Source organism: Gavia stellata, chromosome 8 (genome assembly GCF_030936135.1).
Source record: "Gavia stellata isolate bGavSte3 chromosome 8, bGavSte3.hap2, whole genome shotgun sequence".
Lineage (NCBI taxonomy): Eukaryota > Metazoa > Chordata > Aves > Gaviiformes > Gaviidae > Gavia > Gavia stellata.
In genome coordinates this window covers 41,110,653-41,129,059 of record NC_082601.1, presented here as the reverse complement: position 1 = coordinate 41,129,059, position 18,407 = coordinate 41,110,653, and the positions used below count along the sequence as shown (strand labels likewise).

At 39.3% G+C, this 18,407-nt stretch overlaps 1 protein-coding gene across 2 annotated transcripts in view; it reads left to right on the top strand.

The window, feature by feature from the left end:
• The window catches only part of LRRFIP1 (LRR binding FLII interacting protein 1), a 101,951-nt gene extending 88,983 nt beyond the window's left edge, over positions 1-12,968 (top strand). Inside the window, exons 15-22 of one of the 2 annotated variants that reach the window (XM_059820715.1) lie at positions 341-466; positions 1,821-1,892; positions 4,094-4,264; positions 5,213-5,305; positions 5,783-5,875; positions 7,091-7,183; positions 7,660-7,801; positions 9,476-12,968. In XM_059820715.1, the coding sequence (XP_059676698.1) occupies positions 341-466; positions 1,821-1,892; positions 4,094-4,264; positions 5,213-5,305; positions 5,783-5,875; positions 7,091-7,183; positions 7,660-7,801; positions 9,476-11,586 (2,901 nt within the window). In that variant the 3' untranslated portion in view covers positions 11,587-12,968. The remainder of the gene's footprint in view (positions 1-340; positions 467-1,820; positions 1,893-4,093; positions 4,265-5,212; positions 5,306-5,782; positions 5,876-7,090; positions 7,184-7,659; positions 7,802-9,475) is intronic. The other variant, XM_059820716.1, reaches the window with a different exon arrangement.
• The last annotated feature ends 5,439 nt before the right edge of the window (positions 12,969-18,407 follow it).

The following is an 18,407-nucleotide window of genomic DNA, read 5'->3' as shown; positions in this document are numbered from 1 at the left end:
TGTGTCATTACAAGTTTTGAAAATATCTGGCAAGATGATACTAGCCTCTAAAGAATTTATGTAATTAAATCTTAATAGTTGGAAGCTAAGTCATGAGAACTCCTATCACAATAGTGTTTAAATACATCTGATCAGCCTTTTCTCATTAGTGTCCCATGTTAAATCTTGATATTTTGATTTTTCTTCTTAGAAAATTACATTTTAATCAAATTTGCATAATTCAGAAGTGCAAGGGTTGGTGTAATGTGTGCATTAAAAAAAAAAAAGACCCCAACAACTACAAACCCGCAATGTATCTAGAAAAAAAATTATAACCATTTTTAACTGTGTGTGATTGTAGGGAGCACGTACTGTTTCCAGTTTATCAGCAGCTACCTTAGCTTCTTTGGGTGGGACTTCTTCACGAAGAGGCAGTGGGGATACATCCATCTCAGCTGATACGGAGGCATCTATTAGAGAAATAAAGGTAAGAAATACTTAAAACCAGCATAAATCGATAGGAGCCTGTCTCTTAACTGTGTCTCTTTTGATCAGAATGTTTTTATGCCTTGCATTTGATAAATTAATAAACTACAAGATAACTTGAAAGTAGTGCTGAGATGTCCATTATTGACTATAGAAACTGGCAGTAAGAATCGGGACTGACAGGCTAATACTAACTAGGACTGTCCCCCGCATTATTATTAAATAGACTAACATTATCTAAAGGATATTATTAAATACGCTTTAGATTTCTTTTCAAAATAGAAACTGTCTTGTCTCCCTCCCTTGGCAGTTTCTGAAAAAATGAATCCTGTGCTGTAAATGAAAAGTGAATAGCTTTATTAGAGAGCTGCTGCTGGGAAGCAGCATTGTGGTAGAATCCTACGGCGTGTGATAGCAGAACAGGCTGATCCCAACAGACACATCGCATCCTAACTGAACGAAACAGGAAGTGGACTTAATCCTCCTATCAGTGTGCTGTACTGAAATAATGCAAGAAGCACTGCGCCTACTGGATGCTAATTTGGGGAGGGGGGGTTATTTTGTAATCTAGTTTGTGATTCCGTGAAGTTAGAAACATTTGAATAGCAAATAGCTGTGCAATCCAGTGTTCCTAAGTGACTGCAAGTCTGTGTGGGCCATTGCTAAATTGTTTTTTCTTAATCTGGTTTTTAATGCTCCATTCTGAAGACCATTTTAAAATGGGGAATGTGAATTCTGTTAGCTTTCATACGTACGACTTGCAACTCTTCTGAAATTTCAGCCAGATGAAACATCTGGGATTTGTATTAGGACCTCGGATACAAGCAGGTCTGTCCCAGTTTCAGCACTGTAAAACAGCTGTAAGATAACCATTTTCTGGTGACCAAGGACAAAAGAGGAGAAAGACTGTGAAATAGGACTTAGAATTAAATTTAGTGTGACAGATGGTTTTCGTACAGTCTTTCCTACGTCTCCAGGGTAGCCTGTATTTCAGGCTTGCTTTGGCAGCCCTTACCCTTAATACCAGAATTCCTCAAAGAGGGTGATAATCAGTGAAAGGGGTAGAGAAGGGCTGTGTGGCTGGGGCATGTAATTGTCTGAGGCTTTGAAGCTGGGTCTGCGTCTTGTCCTTAATATTGAAGATTCATTTTTTCCAGTCAAGAAGAGCAGAATTAGCATAAACTTCTAACCAAGAAATTTCATTATCCGGCAGGGCTTCAGGTTAGGATGAGACCGCTTAACCTGTGTGGTAGAAATACTTAAATGAAAACTTTGGATACCTGCTTCTCCCTTCAGCTGTGCTTCTGCCCGTTAGTTTCAGTGGCATCATTCACCTTTCTCACTGTTTCCCTCAGGATATCTATGAGTTAAAGGACCAGATTCAGGATGTAGAAGGCAAATACATGCAGGGACTGAAAGAAATGAAGGTACTGGTTTACTGCAGACTGGGAGTGTGATCATTAACACCAGCTAAATGTTCAGAGAGTCAGTGGGAGACCTAGAACTGACCTTGCATGCTTTTCTTCTGGGAGGGGCTGTAAATTGTGTGAAAAGCATTTCATTAACTGGAAAAGCACCTGTTCTGACCTCGATTGATTGTGGTGAGAAATGCTTCCAAATGTTAACCAACAGGTTGCTAATTACTATTGCATGTTGTCTTTGTTGTTTTGAGAAGGTAATTGTTTTACTGGCAAATCAAAATTATTAGGGTTTTTTTATAGTTTCCTAATGCAGGAAGCCTCCCAATATTGGAAGACGAACTAAAACTCATGTCCTACAGTGCTATGAAAAATGAGGGTTTAGAAGCTTCTGTATTTTTGTTTGATAAGGTCCAGCATGCCTTTGGAAGGTTGTGCACGTGAGATGGTGGCTGTCATTTTGGTTTCATATTTAGATCACAGAAGACACCCTTAAATGATTCTTGTAACAAACCTTCATGTAACAAAGGTTGTTACATTGGCACAAAGGAAGCGCTTACTGCTTTCATGAAGCCATAAACAAATTTTGGTGCAACAACTAACTTGGGCATCTGCGTACCACCACCTCGTAGGTGAGGAGCAACACAAGCTGCATTTGTTTTAGAAAAGGCAGTCTTGTAAATATGTATGCAGACGTCCAGGCATATGATGGAACATTTGTCAGCATTAATTGCTGACTGTGTCATCGGCTCAACGCTGTGACAGGTGAAGACGCTGCCACCTTAAGTGAGTTCTCAATGGAAAAAGAGTATTTGGCCCTTTTTCTGTAAAACCTGACTGTTTTCTTTCCCTGATCACTGTGTAGCAGGTGTAACAAAATAATCACGCTGCATAAAAAAATCTGGCTCACTTCAATTTATGTCCTTTAGGCTGCCTGTTGTGGTGATTTGTACTTTAGTCGCACTGCTTGATGCTAAGAAAACAAAACGTAGCATGCTGAAGGAGTGGTGCAGCAACTACCTTAACTTCTTACTTGCATATACTTCCTTTCCAACTAATTTCTGAGGTTTAATCCTACCACTATTTCTAAATCCTGGATGCTTTCCTTTTCTTGGTATTTCTCATCCTTGGGCTGGAAAAAGTGCACCAAAACACAGTTTGTGTTTGGATCTTTACAAATTCATGTCCTTAAAGACAAATTCTCTTATTTGTCAATAGAAATGTAAACTAAACTGATTCAGACTTAATTTTGTCATCATCTCACCGTTATCATCCCCAGTTCTGTTTACTGAATGAAAAAGGAAGTATATGAAATTCACCTGTGCTTTAGATGTAATTATTAGAATTACTTAAGTTGCAAGGGAAATTACTTGACCTGTAAACTAAAATATTGACATGGGTGTCATTCTTGTTTGCATATTTGCGCTGTTCTGTTTATGTAACTCTTTTATTTCTGTATTAAAATCAAATAGTCCAAAGTTTGACTGCACAACACAGACAATGATCCTGACCTTCATTTTGCCATCATCTGTTGTTATAAATACCTCAGTATCTTATATTCAGGTCAAGTTGATAGGAGAGGTTTTCGAGACCCTGGGAATTGTGTCTTAGAGAGTAAATTTGTAAAAAAGGGATGTGATACAGGAAACCTAATGAAAAATGATACATCAGGTCACAAAAGCTGCAGCTTTTTCACGCCAAATTCTATTTCCTGAGCCAGTATATTTAGTGGTTCCCACACTTCAAGGATCCTTGAAGTTTGTGTGAAGTGGCTGTCAAATTGCCTTAGTTTAAGGCCTGAGATCATCTAAAATGATCTTAAATCAAGGCCAGTTTACCTTTAAAAAAAAAAAAATTTCAACTTGTCATCTTCAGCAGCTGCTTTGAGCTGCCAATGTGCAGGGGTAGGGGGAGGAGGGACAAGGAAGAAAACTCTGAGAAGGCAGAAGCTGAAGCAGCAGAGAACAGGAGACATTTTATCCGTCCTGAGGTAAGGTACCTTGCTTGTAAACAGGCGTCTGGTGGGAACACAGGGAAGGTTATCCTCACCTTGGGACAGCTGGTAAGCCTCTCTAGCACATGATTAGCGCTGGTTTCCGTAGGAGCACTCAGCATGCTTGTGGTTTAGTACTTAATTTTCTTGTTGAAGGTCTTGGTTGGCAAAGTGTCCTTTGTAACGGACTCTGACTGTGGTTGCTTATTCTTTGCAGGACTCTCTAGCCGAAGTTGAAGAGAAATATAAAAAGGCTATGGTGTCAAATGCTCAACTAGACAATGAAAAAACAAATTTCATGTACCAAGTAGATACCCTGAAGGATGCGCTCTTAGAGTTAGAAGAACAGCTGGCAGAATCCAGGCGGCAATATGAAGAAAAAAGTAAAGTATGTGTATAGCTATGGCATGTTATTTAACAGGGAAAGATTTTTTTTTGGGGGGGGGGGGGGAGGGGAGGGCAGAGAACTTTGGGAGGAGGCAAGCAAATTACTATTCAAGATTTAAAATAATTATTGTTTAGTAAAAGCAAGTGGAATAGCAGCATACTGTGTGGTTGTGATCATACAAATGGGAATCTTCCCTAAGTTTCTGTCTTAAAAAGCAATTTCTGAAGAAGTGAAGAGATGTTTTAGATGCTACAGCTATATTGATATTATCGCATGTCCTTTTATATTCCATCTTTAAAGTCAGAGGGTTTGTTCATAGTGACTTCTGGACTATTTTTGCACACAAAGCTCTCTTCAGAAGGCCCGTGGGAGAGTTGTGCAGTTGATATCGTTAAGGCAGCTACTTGATTGAGAGTTGAATTAAGTTTTACATGAATTCAGCATCTGACAGCTAGTGAGTTGGTGTTAAATAATAAAGCTGTGGCTTACGTTAGCTTTTCAGAACTGTCTCTTTAGCTTGGGGCATTTCACTATAGTGTACTTCAAAACACATAGTTCCTGGAAGATACAGTGTGGTTTTTTTAAAGTCTACAATGTCTCACTAACTTTTAGTACACAGCTATGTGGAAAGAGTGGGTTAATTTCCCATCCATTCATCTGTGAAGTCTGTAGGACTTGAGTGTAAAAGCTATTCACTGCCAGCCTGCTGCTCAACTTATGAAACTGGCTAAATGATGTTTGCCACTTCCATATTTGATGGAATAATAATTTCTTGGATAAAGGACAAATAACATAAAAATTGTACTCTTGTGGGACTCTGATTAGAAGAATATTCAAGAATTGCATTGCAGTAAGCATTTTCTTTGTGGTTGGGCTTATTTTCTCCTTTTTTTCATGGGATGCTATTTTTGATCAATAAAAATGTCATGAATATTTCATTATTCATAGGAATTTGAGAGGGAGAAGCATGCTCATAGCATATTGCAGTTTCAGTTCATGGAAATCAAAGAGGCTTTGAAGCAAAGAGAAGAAATGCTTGCAGTAAGTAACTTTTAATGGCTTCTTTGATTGGTATGTTCCCAGTTAGCAGTAGGAGTGTAGAAGGTGAGGCACGGAGAATTTTATTCCCTACTCAAGTTTCTCACCTGAAGAAATACTAGTGTTTCAGGCCAAACAGGTTCAGAGCTGACTAATAGAAATAGTACTTTCATAAGTATTATCTGAAGTTGGACTTCTTTTTTCCTTGTCCATAATACGAAATAAGCTGTGTTTCAGAGAGCTGTTTGTAGAGATGCAGAGGAGGCTGATGGAACTGTCCGACTTGTTTTCAGTCATCTCGTGGACAGCAAGATTGTCTTCAGGAGTGTAGGTTTAGCTGAGATGTCAGAAACTGTGAAACTGCATGCAGATACTCTTTAGCAGCTGACTTTTTTCATTCTTTGGCATCACTGAAATCTTGACCTTCTTTGTTAACCTGTTACCTGCTTTCTGTCTTCTTGTTTTGCTCCTGTCTCTCAGGAAATCCAACAGCTGCAACAGAAACAGCAGAGCTATGTCAGGGAAATTTCTGATCTTCAGGAGACAATAGAGTGGAAAGACAAAAAAATAGGGGTAGGACTTGTCAACTCCTGAAATATGTTCAGAGTGGCACTGTCGTTCTCCAGCTGATCCTGCTTTTGCAAAACCTCATTAATAAAATCCTCCCTAGTGGCTTTGCTTGGTGTGGCTGTCTTGCTGTATTACCAGTGAACTGGCAAATAGCAGATTTTGTCTTTGGCCGGTATCATAAAATCCAAGAAAAACTTAGCAACTGGTCTGATTTCAAAACCTAGGGTAATTTATTTGCTGTGGTGCACCATTTGTATTTGCCATATTGAGAAAGGAAGTGCTATTTATAATGCAGTTCCATTCAGCACTGAATTTTTGCTTATTCAGATTGAATCTGTGGGCTGAGCAGATACTGGAGTGTGATACAGAAGCAATAGAGCTATTTATGGGCTATTGGGATGAAAGTCTCTAACTCTCCCTTGCTTCTAATCCCTTCCCACCACCCCCTGTCAAAGCCAAATGGAAACCCACTCCTAAAGAAAAGCATGGCTTTCTTCGCTAATGATGAGCACTGGAAGACTTTCTGAATATAGAAGGAGAAAGAAATCTGGCAACTTGCCCATGCTTGTGATGTCCAATAACTTGCAGCATCTTGAAACTCAAAATTTTCTGATTTTTGCTGCTGTTCTATTTGTAAATTTATATAGGAATACAGGGGGCGGGGGGGTGCGGGTGGTGGTGTTCAGTAGCAAAATATGCATTTGCACATGGTACATCCCAGGCTAAAGGTGACTTCATGGCAGCTTTCAAATTAATTGAAACATACTGCACCCATGATGGTAACCTGTGGAATAAAAAGACCGTTAAAATCCACAGGGCCTGCTTTCACACCTGTCTGTTAACAGATGGGAATGGCACTGTGTCTTCAGTGTGCACGTTTAAGTAATATGGATATGAATTAACTTCTCTAGCAGATAAGGATGAAAAGCGGATCCTCATTTGAAGGATCCCTAGTGAGGGATTGGGCTCTGAATGTCTTTAGTAGGAATTAGTGGTTATTGAATAAGCTGTGCATTTCTTGGATTTGAAGTTTATCTGTGTGTTTGTAAAATTGGTCCTCTAATCTGTAAACATTACCTTTTTCATACATGCCACTTCCATGAATCTTTGAATATCTTAAATCTACTCATTCTTGTTTACACTTGCTTTTCATGGTCTTTACTTGTCTCCCTTCCTTTCTTCACATCTCCTCGCCCTCTGTCTGTGTTGGGAACTCAGGCGTTAGAGAGGCAGAAAGATTTCTTTGATTCCATAAGGAGTGAGCGGGATGACCTTAGAGATGAAGTGGTTGTGCTGAAGGAGCAACTGAAGGTATGCAAGAGGAATAAAAGAAACTTACATTCAACTGCTGACTTCTTCCTCCTGTACATTTTTGCAGAAAATTTGAATCTAGCTCAGTAGCAAGAACTCTATTTTCATGTTGTCTATAAGTTGCCATTTCAGGAATTTTCTATATAAAGTCCTTCCCCCTAATATTGATGGTGAGCTCTTAGTATGGACTGTAGGATAAAGTAGCTGCTTTTGTAGGAGACACTTCTCTGAGGAACATTTTATGCAACAGATTTATGGGGTTTTTTTTAAAAAAAAAAAAAGCTGGGATCACATGCTTTCTATCATAATGGCTAAACTGAGAACTGTAATATTCTGTGCTCTTCTCTGGCTTCCAGCCATTTTTAATGGAGCGATTGAAGCAATTGTTTATTCAGAATATCAAGGACAAGAACACTTGAACTGTCCTCCCCTTTCTGAGCAGCAGGCTGTAAAGCGTTGCTTTTGCTTCTCCGCAGAAACATGGGATAATCCCAGACTCCGACGTAGCCACCAACGGGGAGACATCTGACATTCTTGATAACGAAGGACACTTGGATTCTTCCAAAACTGTTCCAGGCACAACTCAGGCATTGAAGACGGGAGGGGATGGGACGCTAGGTAAGTGCTGTATATCCTTTCTTATCTTTCTGTCTGTCTGTCCATTCATTCATCTTTGCTTGGTGTTTGGGCATCTGTTAGTGGGACAATTAACACATCACGCAGCATGCTACTTGTCAAATCACTTCCTATGCATTTTTCTGCTTACTATTTATTATCACTTCAAATATGTTGTGCAGTTTCCTGCAAAGGCAGACTTCATTTCCCATTCAAGGCGACAAAGGATGAGAATACAAATATTACATTACAGATAAGTGGCCTGAATTTAAAAACTGTCCCAGAATAACCCTACTGTTGTTCAATATTTTTCAGCACACATGCTAAAGAATCAGAAAAAAGCATTTTAGTTTCCTATAAAGAACTTGTATGTTGGTTCATTTATATACCTGAGAACTGTAAGTGTCTGCTGAACAACAGCGCTGGGCACTGTTAAAGCACACTAATGTATGAATTCATTGTTCTTGGTATCTAGTATTATTGAGCAGTTTAATATTAACACTTCAACATTTTTACTTGTTGTAACAGGATTAAAGCTGTTAAATTCAAAGAATATGTCTTTGAGATGGATAGTGTTAGGAAGGAGAAATCTGGTTGGCAAAAACATTGTTCTTATGCACTTGTGATGAATGGCCACTCAGAACTTTTATACTAGTGGAAGGAAAGGAATTAATAGAAATTTTTTTTCCTCCTGTTTTTGTTCTAAATGAACATGCTAATAAATAGCAACAGGCAGCCAGCTGTTGCAAGTGCAAGTTATCTTGCTTTTAGCTGCTGGCTGCTTTTTCCTCACTGAGTTTTGTGTGGAAACAATCTGGAACACCAAAACCAAGGTAAGGGTGTATTTTTCAATGTAAAATGTTTTCTGTCTCTCCTTATTCTGATTTTTTTGTTGTTGGTTTGTTTTAGTTTGGGGTTTTTTTTGAAATAGGTACAACATAGACCCAAAAGCTAACTGCTGAAACCACTAACACTGTTGTTCTAATACCTGTTGCTTCTAAACATAAGTTGAAGAAAAACTGTTACAAAAAAAAAAAACAAACCCAAAACTATAGAAATCCCCATCCCTTTGGGTGGATGAAGTGGCTGTAAGGGGCACAAAGTACCTGAGCTTTGATCTGTGTTGGTAATGTTAAACAGCTGAACCGTTTGCTTGCCAATCAGATTTTACATTCATTGTTTGTTATATAGGCTGATGATGCCTGTTTATGATACTGAGGAGTAAAATATTACTGAATCATCCTTGATTACTTCATTATAATGGCATCAGACGCTCACTTTTGCATGTGTAGAGGGGTGTCAGGGTTAAAGTTGTAGAGACTATTGCTGAGAAAAAATAATCTTTACTGTTAGTATTACATCTGCAAGTGTTACTTGCACTGCTTGAAACAGTTGTTCTCATCTACAAAAGCTGTAATTCACACAGCCAAGAGCATAAATCTTTTACTTTACAAAAGCACAAGCCAGCACCAGAGACTTCTTGCTTTGAGAGGGTGGTGGTGAATTTCACTGATCAAAAACCTCAAACCCTTACTAATTCAATTGCTGCTTTGCCTCACGTAATTGGCAAAAGCTGATCTTTTATTAACCTGTTCTTTGATTCATTCTCTTTCGGGTTTTAAGTGGGGAGGTAAGTGCTATGGTGTGGTCCCTTCAACTTTCTCAATGGTCTTTTAGGCAAAGCCAATGAAGTGGACATGAAAAATGAGATTTTGGAGGATGTGGGGAAAAGAGAAATCTTGCAGAATACTGAGCGTGAGGAACACAAAGAGGAGTCTGAGGAGCAGGAAGTACAGACATTGCATGCTGATGAAAATGCAAAGGCAGAAAAAATGGTTGAAGAACATGATGCCCTGTCAAGAGTGATGTTACCAGATAGTAGGTTTACAGAACAAATTCAGAGCCTTACAGAACATGTATCAGGGAGCGCTTCTTCAAATGATGATAGTGACGCAGACGATTTGAGAGAGGAGACCGAGTCTGCAGGCACAGCAGTCCAACAGCCTGTTAGTACAGAGGCTGAACACCATGGCTTAAATGCAAGGACAGATCAGAACTCGGAGGTGGGCTCTCTGCAAGGTCATCAGGTTTTTGAGACTCCTCAGGAAATGCCTAGTGTCTTAGGTACAGAGCATGAACTGGAAAACGCTGCACCCAAACAGGAAGAACGAGAGGATCTTAAAACTGGCCATGCCCGGAGTGATAATGAAATGGATCAGGAAGCCGACATTACAAGCGAGAGCTGTGAGTTGGTTTCTAACCGGGCAGGGCTACCAGAGGTTACAGTAGCAGGCTCGCTTGGTGAAGAGGTAAATGTGGAGAGTCACGCTGAGGGACTCCAGCACTTGGAAGAAAGTGCTGAAAACAAGGTTACAAATGTCTTGAAGGAAAAGCTTGTTGAAAGCAAAGACTGCACTGATGAGAGAATTGATAAAACAGGAGATGATAGAGCTGAAGAAGAAAAGGAGGTTGGGAACACAGTTCTGGGTCAGACAAGGGAAATAGAGTCTGTGGGTTTGGAGGGGAGGGAGTCACGTGAAAGCAGTGTCCCAGCAGGTACAAGTGAAAAGGAAGAGGGTGGAGATCAGGCACGCATCCAACCAGTTTCTTCAGAGGACAGTCCTTCCGCATCATCAGAGGAACAAAACATGCAAGGTAAAACTGAACTTGAAAATGCTACGGCTGAGAAGGATGGAGAGATGGAAGTATTAATGGAGGAGTTGGAGATGTGTTCGGATTCTGCAGAAGCAGGCGAGCAAGATAAGGCATCTGTGGAGGCTGTAGGCTGTATTACTGAGGGAAAAGGAAGCGTGCTGCAGCAGGCAGAGACGGACACAGACATTGTGAAAGAGGTGATGGCTCAGGAAACCAGTTTAGACCCAAGTCTTTTAGATGACAAAATTAAGGAATCAGAATTGGAAACAGGGGATGAGTCTGGGAAAAGAGGGGAAAGTAGGACAGAATGGGTAGAAGATTTAAAGCCAAAGGTAGAAGTTCAAACAGTTCAGTGTAGTGAAGAAACAACAGGTGATACGGTGGGAGAGAAAAATACTTCTTTAGAAGGTGAAGCACAGAATGTAGTTAAACAAGAGGAAGGGGAATCTAAAGAGGAGTCAACTGTAAATGTTAGTGTTACTACTGAAAACAAAGTTGATAAAGAAACACTGAAAGAAAATGAGCAAGAGTTAGAGCTTGCAGACCACCATGATGGTGGATTTGCTTCTGAGGAAGGTGCAAATAATTCCCTGGCACAGAAGGCTGAGCAGGATGAAGATGTTAGTGAACAAGTTAAATTGGAGGGTCAAGCAGAGGAGAGACTGGAAGATGATGGTGATGCATTTGATTTTGATGAAGAATCAAAACAGATACTAGAAACTGATGAAAAATGTGATGGAGAGAAAGCTGATACACAGAAAGGAGAGGGTGATGGAGGAAATGGTGCTGTCGGAAAACCTGCCCAAACAGACAAAGCTGGAGAAAGAACAGACAAAACAGAAACCGAAGACACCTTGACTGAAGATGACAGCTTGCAGCATGAAAAAGAAGATGAGCCTGAAGAAACAGGGTGCTTGCAAGGGGAAGCGACATGGAAAACTGATGAGAAGAGTGATGTAATGGAAGATGAAATCAAAGCATCAGATTCTAATAAAGTGGAAAAAAAACCAGATGAAAATGTTTCGCAACAGGATTTGGAAAGTGCTGGCAATCACAGGGATGAAAGCAAGGAGGATTTGCAGGGTGGTAGAAGGGGTAAGGGTAAATCCAGGGATGACTGTACGGTATCGTAAGTTCAGAATCTCAAGACTGCAGGAGTTACATGCCATTTGATCAGTCCCAGTACAGAAGCATGCACTTTGCACAATACATCAGACCTTAGGAATACTTTTAAGGTTTTTTCTTTATAGGTAACGCTCATCGTAATAAAACGTTATGTAAGCGCTAATAATGCAAGTATTAAGTTATTCACTGACGTACCTAGCCACAAGGAATTGTGCGTGGGTTTGGTTTTGCTGTGTCTCAGGTTTAAAGTTTATCACCAAAAGAGCAAGCTTCACAAATCAACTCTTCAGACTGTCTTGCAATTAAAGTACTTTTAGTGTGGATAACTGCTACTGAGGAATTTCTATATGAAATCTTTTTTTTTCTAGCCTAGATGATAGAGGTCTTGAATGTACTTGCGTGCATTGGATCTGTGTGCACTTACACACATGCTTACGTGTACTTATGCGCATTAGATCTACAGTAAGTACGTTAACACTTCATGAAGGAACTCAGTAGATCAGCAACACTGATGATCATTCTTTCTGAATGATTAAAGCCTAGGAACCAATTTATTTTTTTACTACGGGAAAAAAGATACTTTCATTCCACTTTGTGTGTATTTCTAATATGGTCATATTCCAAAATATAGTTAGATCACTGTGAATCTGCTTAGTCTAAACACTTTGGAAGAACAATATACAGTTTGAAGAAAGTGCAACATATAGAACTTAGTTTGCTGAAAGGAATTAATATATACATGTTTACTTCATCTAGGCACTTTGCACCACGATAGGCCTTTTACACCATGTCTCACATGGGTTTTTTGTTTTTTCCAAAGAAAGTGTCAATACACACTGTAATGTGTGCATAGGTTTGCTATCAAGTACTGCCTAGCTATGAATATATAAAATATCTATTTTTCCAAGAAGTTTTTTGTTTAAAATTGCATTTCCTTACTGCATTATTTTTTGCAAACTATGATACTGAAGGAATGTTTATCTCTGAAAAATTCTTACCTCTTCTTTTCTGGAAAGAAGGTAACTTTGCATGTCTTAATTCTTGTTGGATATTAGACCAAAAACGATTGTTGTTCTGTATACTAGCCCCCGTGCCTTTTTGAAAAGCTGGATTGCTTTGAATTGCTGGCATAAATTAGACACTTTGACTCCATTGGTGTATTTCTTCTTGCATCTTTGCTAGTGTTTGGGAGGAAAAGCATGTTTTGCATACTTAAAAATTCATTTAAAGTTGTTTTAAGCAGTGAACATCCCAAAGGAATGCAAATTGAGGAGTTGGGGGGAGAGGCTATGGAAGGCTTTATTTGTGTTGGTGTTACAAAGTTAACAAAGTGGAGTACAAACAGACTGCAAAATTTCAAGATGTGTATCAAAATGTACTGAGCTGTATATAATTGAAATAAACGTATTTTATACTTTAAATTGCCTGTCCAGAGCACTGTTTATAAACCTGCATAAATATTTATTTATATCATTTTAAAAACATTTTTCTGCAGCTTGCTTCGTTAAATTTATTGTGTTGTGCTACATAGCTAGAAGAGCTGTCTTACTAGGAATGGGCAGCCTTGGTGTCTGAGGACCTTTAATATCTGATGGCACCCTTAACTGTAAACCTGTAACAGGACTATAAACCCGTAACTCTTTTCATATGGCTTCTCTCCAACAACAGTTCCAGTATGGTTTCTGTAAGTATTAGCAGTTGTTCTTCTTAAGGGTTTACACTAAATGCTAATCTAAAAAGTCATAGATCTTAAAAGCATCTCTTCTTACTATGTAGCAGTGTTTATTTAAAGATTTGTCTCTGCTATACTTGCAACTGTAATCTATGGTTTAATGCTGAAATGTAAATGAAATTTTAAATGTATTTATATTTAAATCTTAAATACACTTTAAAATATAATTAAACGTGCTTATGAGGCTTCACCTATGCATGTGGATGGACCTATAAACACCTCTGAGTTAATTAGGCACATGCCAGCATTTCCTGTATTTTTCATATGAGTTTGTTTCTAATAGAAATGCTGCTGGATGGTGGAGGGAATTAATGGTGAGCTGTTTTTAACTGGCTTTTCCACTTCAGCGAACAAAGCATCTGTAAGTGAAGTCCTTTTTAAAGCCAAGTCAGAGAAGGAGGAATAATGACAGCTCTAGTCTTAACTAACTGTCCATGATACAAGATAAGATCTAGCTTGTCCCTTTCATTGGTTTTGACTTTCAAAGACAGCGAAATATCAAAATCAGTCTTTTCATGAAGTTTAACATGAAACCAAGAAATCATGAGATGAACTAACGTCAAGATTCCTATTTGCTGCCATTACGTTACCCGTTTTGTTTTGAGCAGGGACAGTCTGCTGATGTGTGCTGCAGTGAGCACCACTCTCAGTGTGTAAGACTTTTTTGTTTTTCAGAATAGCTCCACAGCTCCAAATGCTCGTTGGGTTTTCTGTTCGATGCCTAGTGGCACATGTAGCCTGTAGCCCAGGTTTGTGCATTTCTGCGAATTCAGACCTAGCCTGAAATGCTTTCAAAAGCAGTAGCTGACGAAATTTTTTTTTCCTTTATTCAGCAAGTAATAGTGAAAGGCCTTGGTCAATATTTATTTCCTTGCTTCAGCCCTCTGTTAAGCTCCTTTGCGTATGAAAGCCATGCATTGGTGCAGTGAGTAGCCTGGGAATCATGTTACCAGAGTTAAATTTAAGTGAGATGAATGTCACAATCTAATTATTCATTGTAGTATCTTCATATGTGAAATAAGGATAATGACTGTTACAGACGAGAATTGTAATTATCTGCTTCATGTCCTAATTCAGTAGATTGCTCTTATCTGCTCACCTGTTCTCAAGGTCTTCAGATCCTTGATTTGCTGGAAAAAAGCCTCCTAAATGCAAAAATAAGGTGGCTCTGCAGAGATACCTGGTAAAGCTAAAGTAAGTTTTCTGTGTTAGTGTGGGATATTAAGATAAGTGAAACCTAAGAGACCTTCATCTATACATGCAGAAAACGTTTCTACATAAACGGCAATTTTAGCAAACGAATTTTTTCTGTGGTCTTGTAAGTCCTGCTGCCAGCATGTCATCTGTCCCAGCGGGGTGCACAGATGTCCATAATGAGGGAAGAGAGAACTGGTGGTGAGATCAGATTTGAAGGCTCACCCCAAAATGCGAACATCCATTTTGCAGGGAAAGGGCTTGGGGGAAGCTGATGTGCCTCCTTACTGGAGACTGGAGGAGGTGTCCTTTCTTCAGGCAGGCATATTTCACCCCATAGCAGTGGTTGTGCTAATGAAAGTTACTTAGCTGTGTGCATGACTGAGTTATTTTCAGGATCGAGGTGAACTATTTGGCCCCTTTGGAGTCAGTAAGTTTGGGCTAATTTTATGGTGGCCTAGAGGTTTCTTTCTGCATCTGTCCTTGTTCTCTTTCCAGTTCTTAGTAACCTCTTTTCCTGATCTCTGCTGACCTGTGACTCCCAACCCTATCTCCCAGGCTGAACATTTCTGACCTTTCTTTTACTGTTTGCTCTCCTTGCTTTCTTCATTGACCTTTATTTTTCTTCCCTTTCTTTCATCTTTTACAGAATTTCTCTCTTAAGCTTCTTTTCCTTCCCATATAGATATGACATTGTTTCATTATTTTGAAGGGGTTTATACATGTAAATATTTGTTACTCTTGATAGTTTACAGAAGTATGGTTTGTTTGTTGTTTTTGTTTTATTTTGTTTTCCTACATCAATGCTCAGGTGTAACAATGTTGAGTATGTTACAAACGGCTAAAAAAAAAAAAGGATAGGCCTGGAGGAGGTTCAAAATGAATGCATAGAAGTGCTGAATGGGGATGTCACTTTAAGATCTGTATTTGGGTATTGCATCAGAAGCCAAGGTAAAAGTTTTATTCCATGCTCTAGAATGACTGCTGGTATATGGGAACTTGTATACCCAAGAGGGGAATGGCTTATCACATTATTATTAGCTAAAGGACTGTACATGTCTGCCATATAGAGGGACTTTGATTTGAAAACTTCTGTTTTCCCCGTGATGTGATTCAGTACAGACTCTTTATTCTCTTTACTGCATGTGTTAACAAGAAAAATGGTGAACCACAAGACTTTGGCCTGTTCAGGATTTCACAACGAATGAGGACTACAGTGTTGATATTTTTAAAGCCTTTAAAAAATACTTAAGTCTATCAACAGAATTTACCTGCTAAAAGCCCACCAGCCTTTTATTTGCAGTTTGTCAATTGCTTTCCTTAGGTTTACAAGTCCTTTTTCTTAAGTGACCTTTGGATTTTAACCATTTAATTAACAGGCCAGACATTACATGTGGAGTTGAGCTCTGAATACCCACTGGCTTAGTTCTGCACCGGTGACTGCTTGCTGGCAAGGGAGGCAAACTAAATAAACCAGCAATAAACATACGTGTGAAACTTGTGCAGTAAGACCTGTCTGAGGTCAATATATCCTCTTCTAATATGAATATTTGAATGCTATGTTCCAGTGTACTTCTTTTGAGGTGTATGTGAACAAAACTAAGGTTGTTAATTAATGAGGTAAAGTAATTTTAATGATACGAAAATTTGTGAGTACCTGCTACAATGCTTTCACATTTTGCATTCCTTAATAGGGAAGAAAAAACCTAAGTGATTTGGTTACTTACTTCTATTTCTTTTTTCCAGTTGTCTCACTCTGTAGTGTGCACTTTATTAATCAATGCCACACATACCCATGTGCTGATCTGTAGCACTTCCAAGTTCACGTGTAACGCAAGAGTTGGTCCAGATTGCCTGTCGCCTGCTTGTTGTTTGACAGGGAGAATTGGCTATGAAGGGTTAAAGAGAAAAGAATGTTTTATCAGACTGCTGCATTTGAAACAAAAATAACTTAATGGGCAAATGTTTTTTCTGGTCACAATACTGGCGATAACACAAAATGTTATTGCCATGCTGTTCAGTAAAAGAAGTGAAAATTTAAAGTGCTGAGAATGTGCTTAGCTCTGATTATAGGTGTTTACAGTATTTTCCTAATGTTAAACTGTAAAGATTTGTGAGATTTTGTGTTGCAGTTGTGTTTGACCCTAGAGTTCTTGCATGCTAACCTAACGTAGAAGATTAGCCTCTTTGCATGCAGCTGGGTGCTGCTACTGCCGGGACGAGCATGTTCTGTGAGAATGACATAACCTCCCCTGGCTGCAGCCCCCTCCCAGCCCTGTCTGTGGCCTCATTTCCTGTGGTACGTGCATAACTACCTTCACCATTAGTTTCACTAACCTTAACGGGTCGGTCTTATGTCAGATGCACTCTGAATTGTGCGGCTCGATCAAATCGACACTGAACTTTCTGTTTTCTCTTTCAGACAGGCTGAAAAAACTCGTTGATGAACGAGAATCCTTACTAGACCAGGTAATCACAGAGAAACTGAAATGCTGTGTGTTTACTAAACCTGTGATAAGAATAGTGGAGATAAAAAAAATATTAAAGTAGCCCTAACATAATAGACAGAACAGCAGTGCCATTGCCTTTCAGAACGTGTGCTGGGTTGCTCTTGCCGAGGACTTACAGCGTTGCCTGCCACTTTATTCTTCCTCTGAAACAGTTCTCCTGCGTGTTAACTCAGGGTATAGGGGAAGAAAGATAGGACCCAGTGTGCCTGTTCCGTGTTGCTAACCAGTCACATTCAGAGTCCTTAGTCACCTAAAACTCCTTCTGCAGGACTGTTTCTGAAAAATAAATACTTCAGATTGGCCAAGCCCACGGGAAAAACAAATACAGTCCAGAAACTGTAGAAGCAATTTTTAGCGCTCAAGAGTAAGCCTTCCAGATTGCTGGGTCTGTTGGCAATGGGCCATTCGGAAAGAAACGCTGGAGGAATTACAGTAGATGGGTAAATAGCAATTAAAGTAATTATTGCTGGTACCATGATATTCCATAGCAGATAGAAAGCGTATTCAAAAAATTTTAGCTGATCTGTTTCTCTGCGGGGTGCTCTATGCTTCCATTTATGGATTATATCCTTGGCCTTGAGACTTCACACACAACCAAACACAGTTTGGGGTTTTTAAGAATGTGTTACATGAATGTGCCTCCAGAACATTTATGGCTTTTCTAATACAGTCTTCTTCCACTCGTTATGTTTGATCCTGAACTTACGCATAAGCACCGATACTTAAAATATCATGAGTTATTTGCCAAAAGAATTTCTAGGAAATTACTTTTGTTACAAAAGATTTTTTGAAATTTAGGTTTAAGACAAATACATATTTTGGTTTATAATATTGAGTGAATTTGAGTACTGAGCCACAATTTTCACGTGTTGTAGTAACTAATTATTTTGTGTCCTTCAGGTTAGAAAATTAAAGGGACAACTGGAAGAAAAGCAAAAGAATGGCAAGATGGAAAATACACAGTCAGAAGATGAAGTTCTAGAAAATGGGACAGATATGCACATGATTGACCTCCAAAGTGAGCTACGTTTTGATTTTAAGAGAACTTTTGTGCCCTGCATGTGAGTGAGAAAATGTATCTGTACAATAAGCACAAGGCTCTTAAGTAAAAATGAGCTTTCAGTTCTAAGGGAGCTTCAAACTGGGAGCCAGCCATGCACCTCTGCTAGAGGTGAGGTAACGATTATCCTTTGTTTGAGCAACATTGCAATTGGAAATCTTCCTTCCGTTCTCCAGGAGAGCTGGAGCGAGTTCCTGGTTAATTCTGCTTTCAGAGTGGTCAGAAGGGAATCAGGCGAGACTGGGAATAGCGCCTATCTGCTGGGCACTTCTTTGACAGAGAGCACTTGCTACTCTGCTGCTGCCCCAAGTAGATTCCTGTAGCATGGAAATT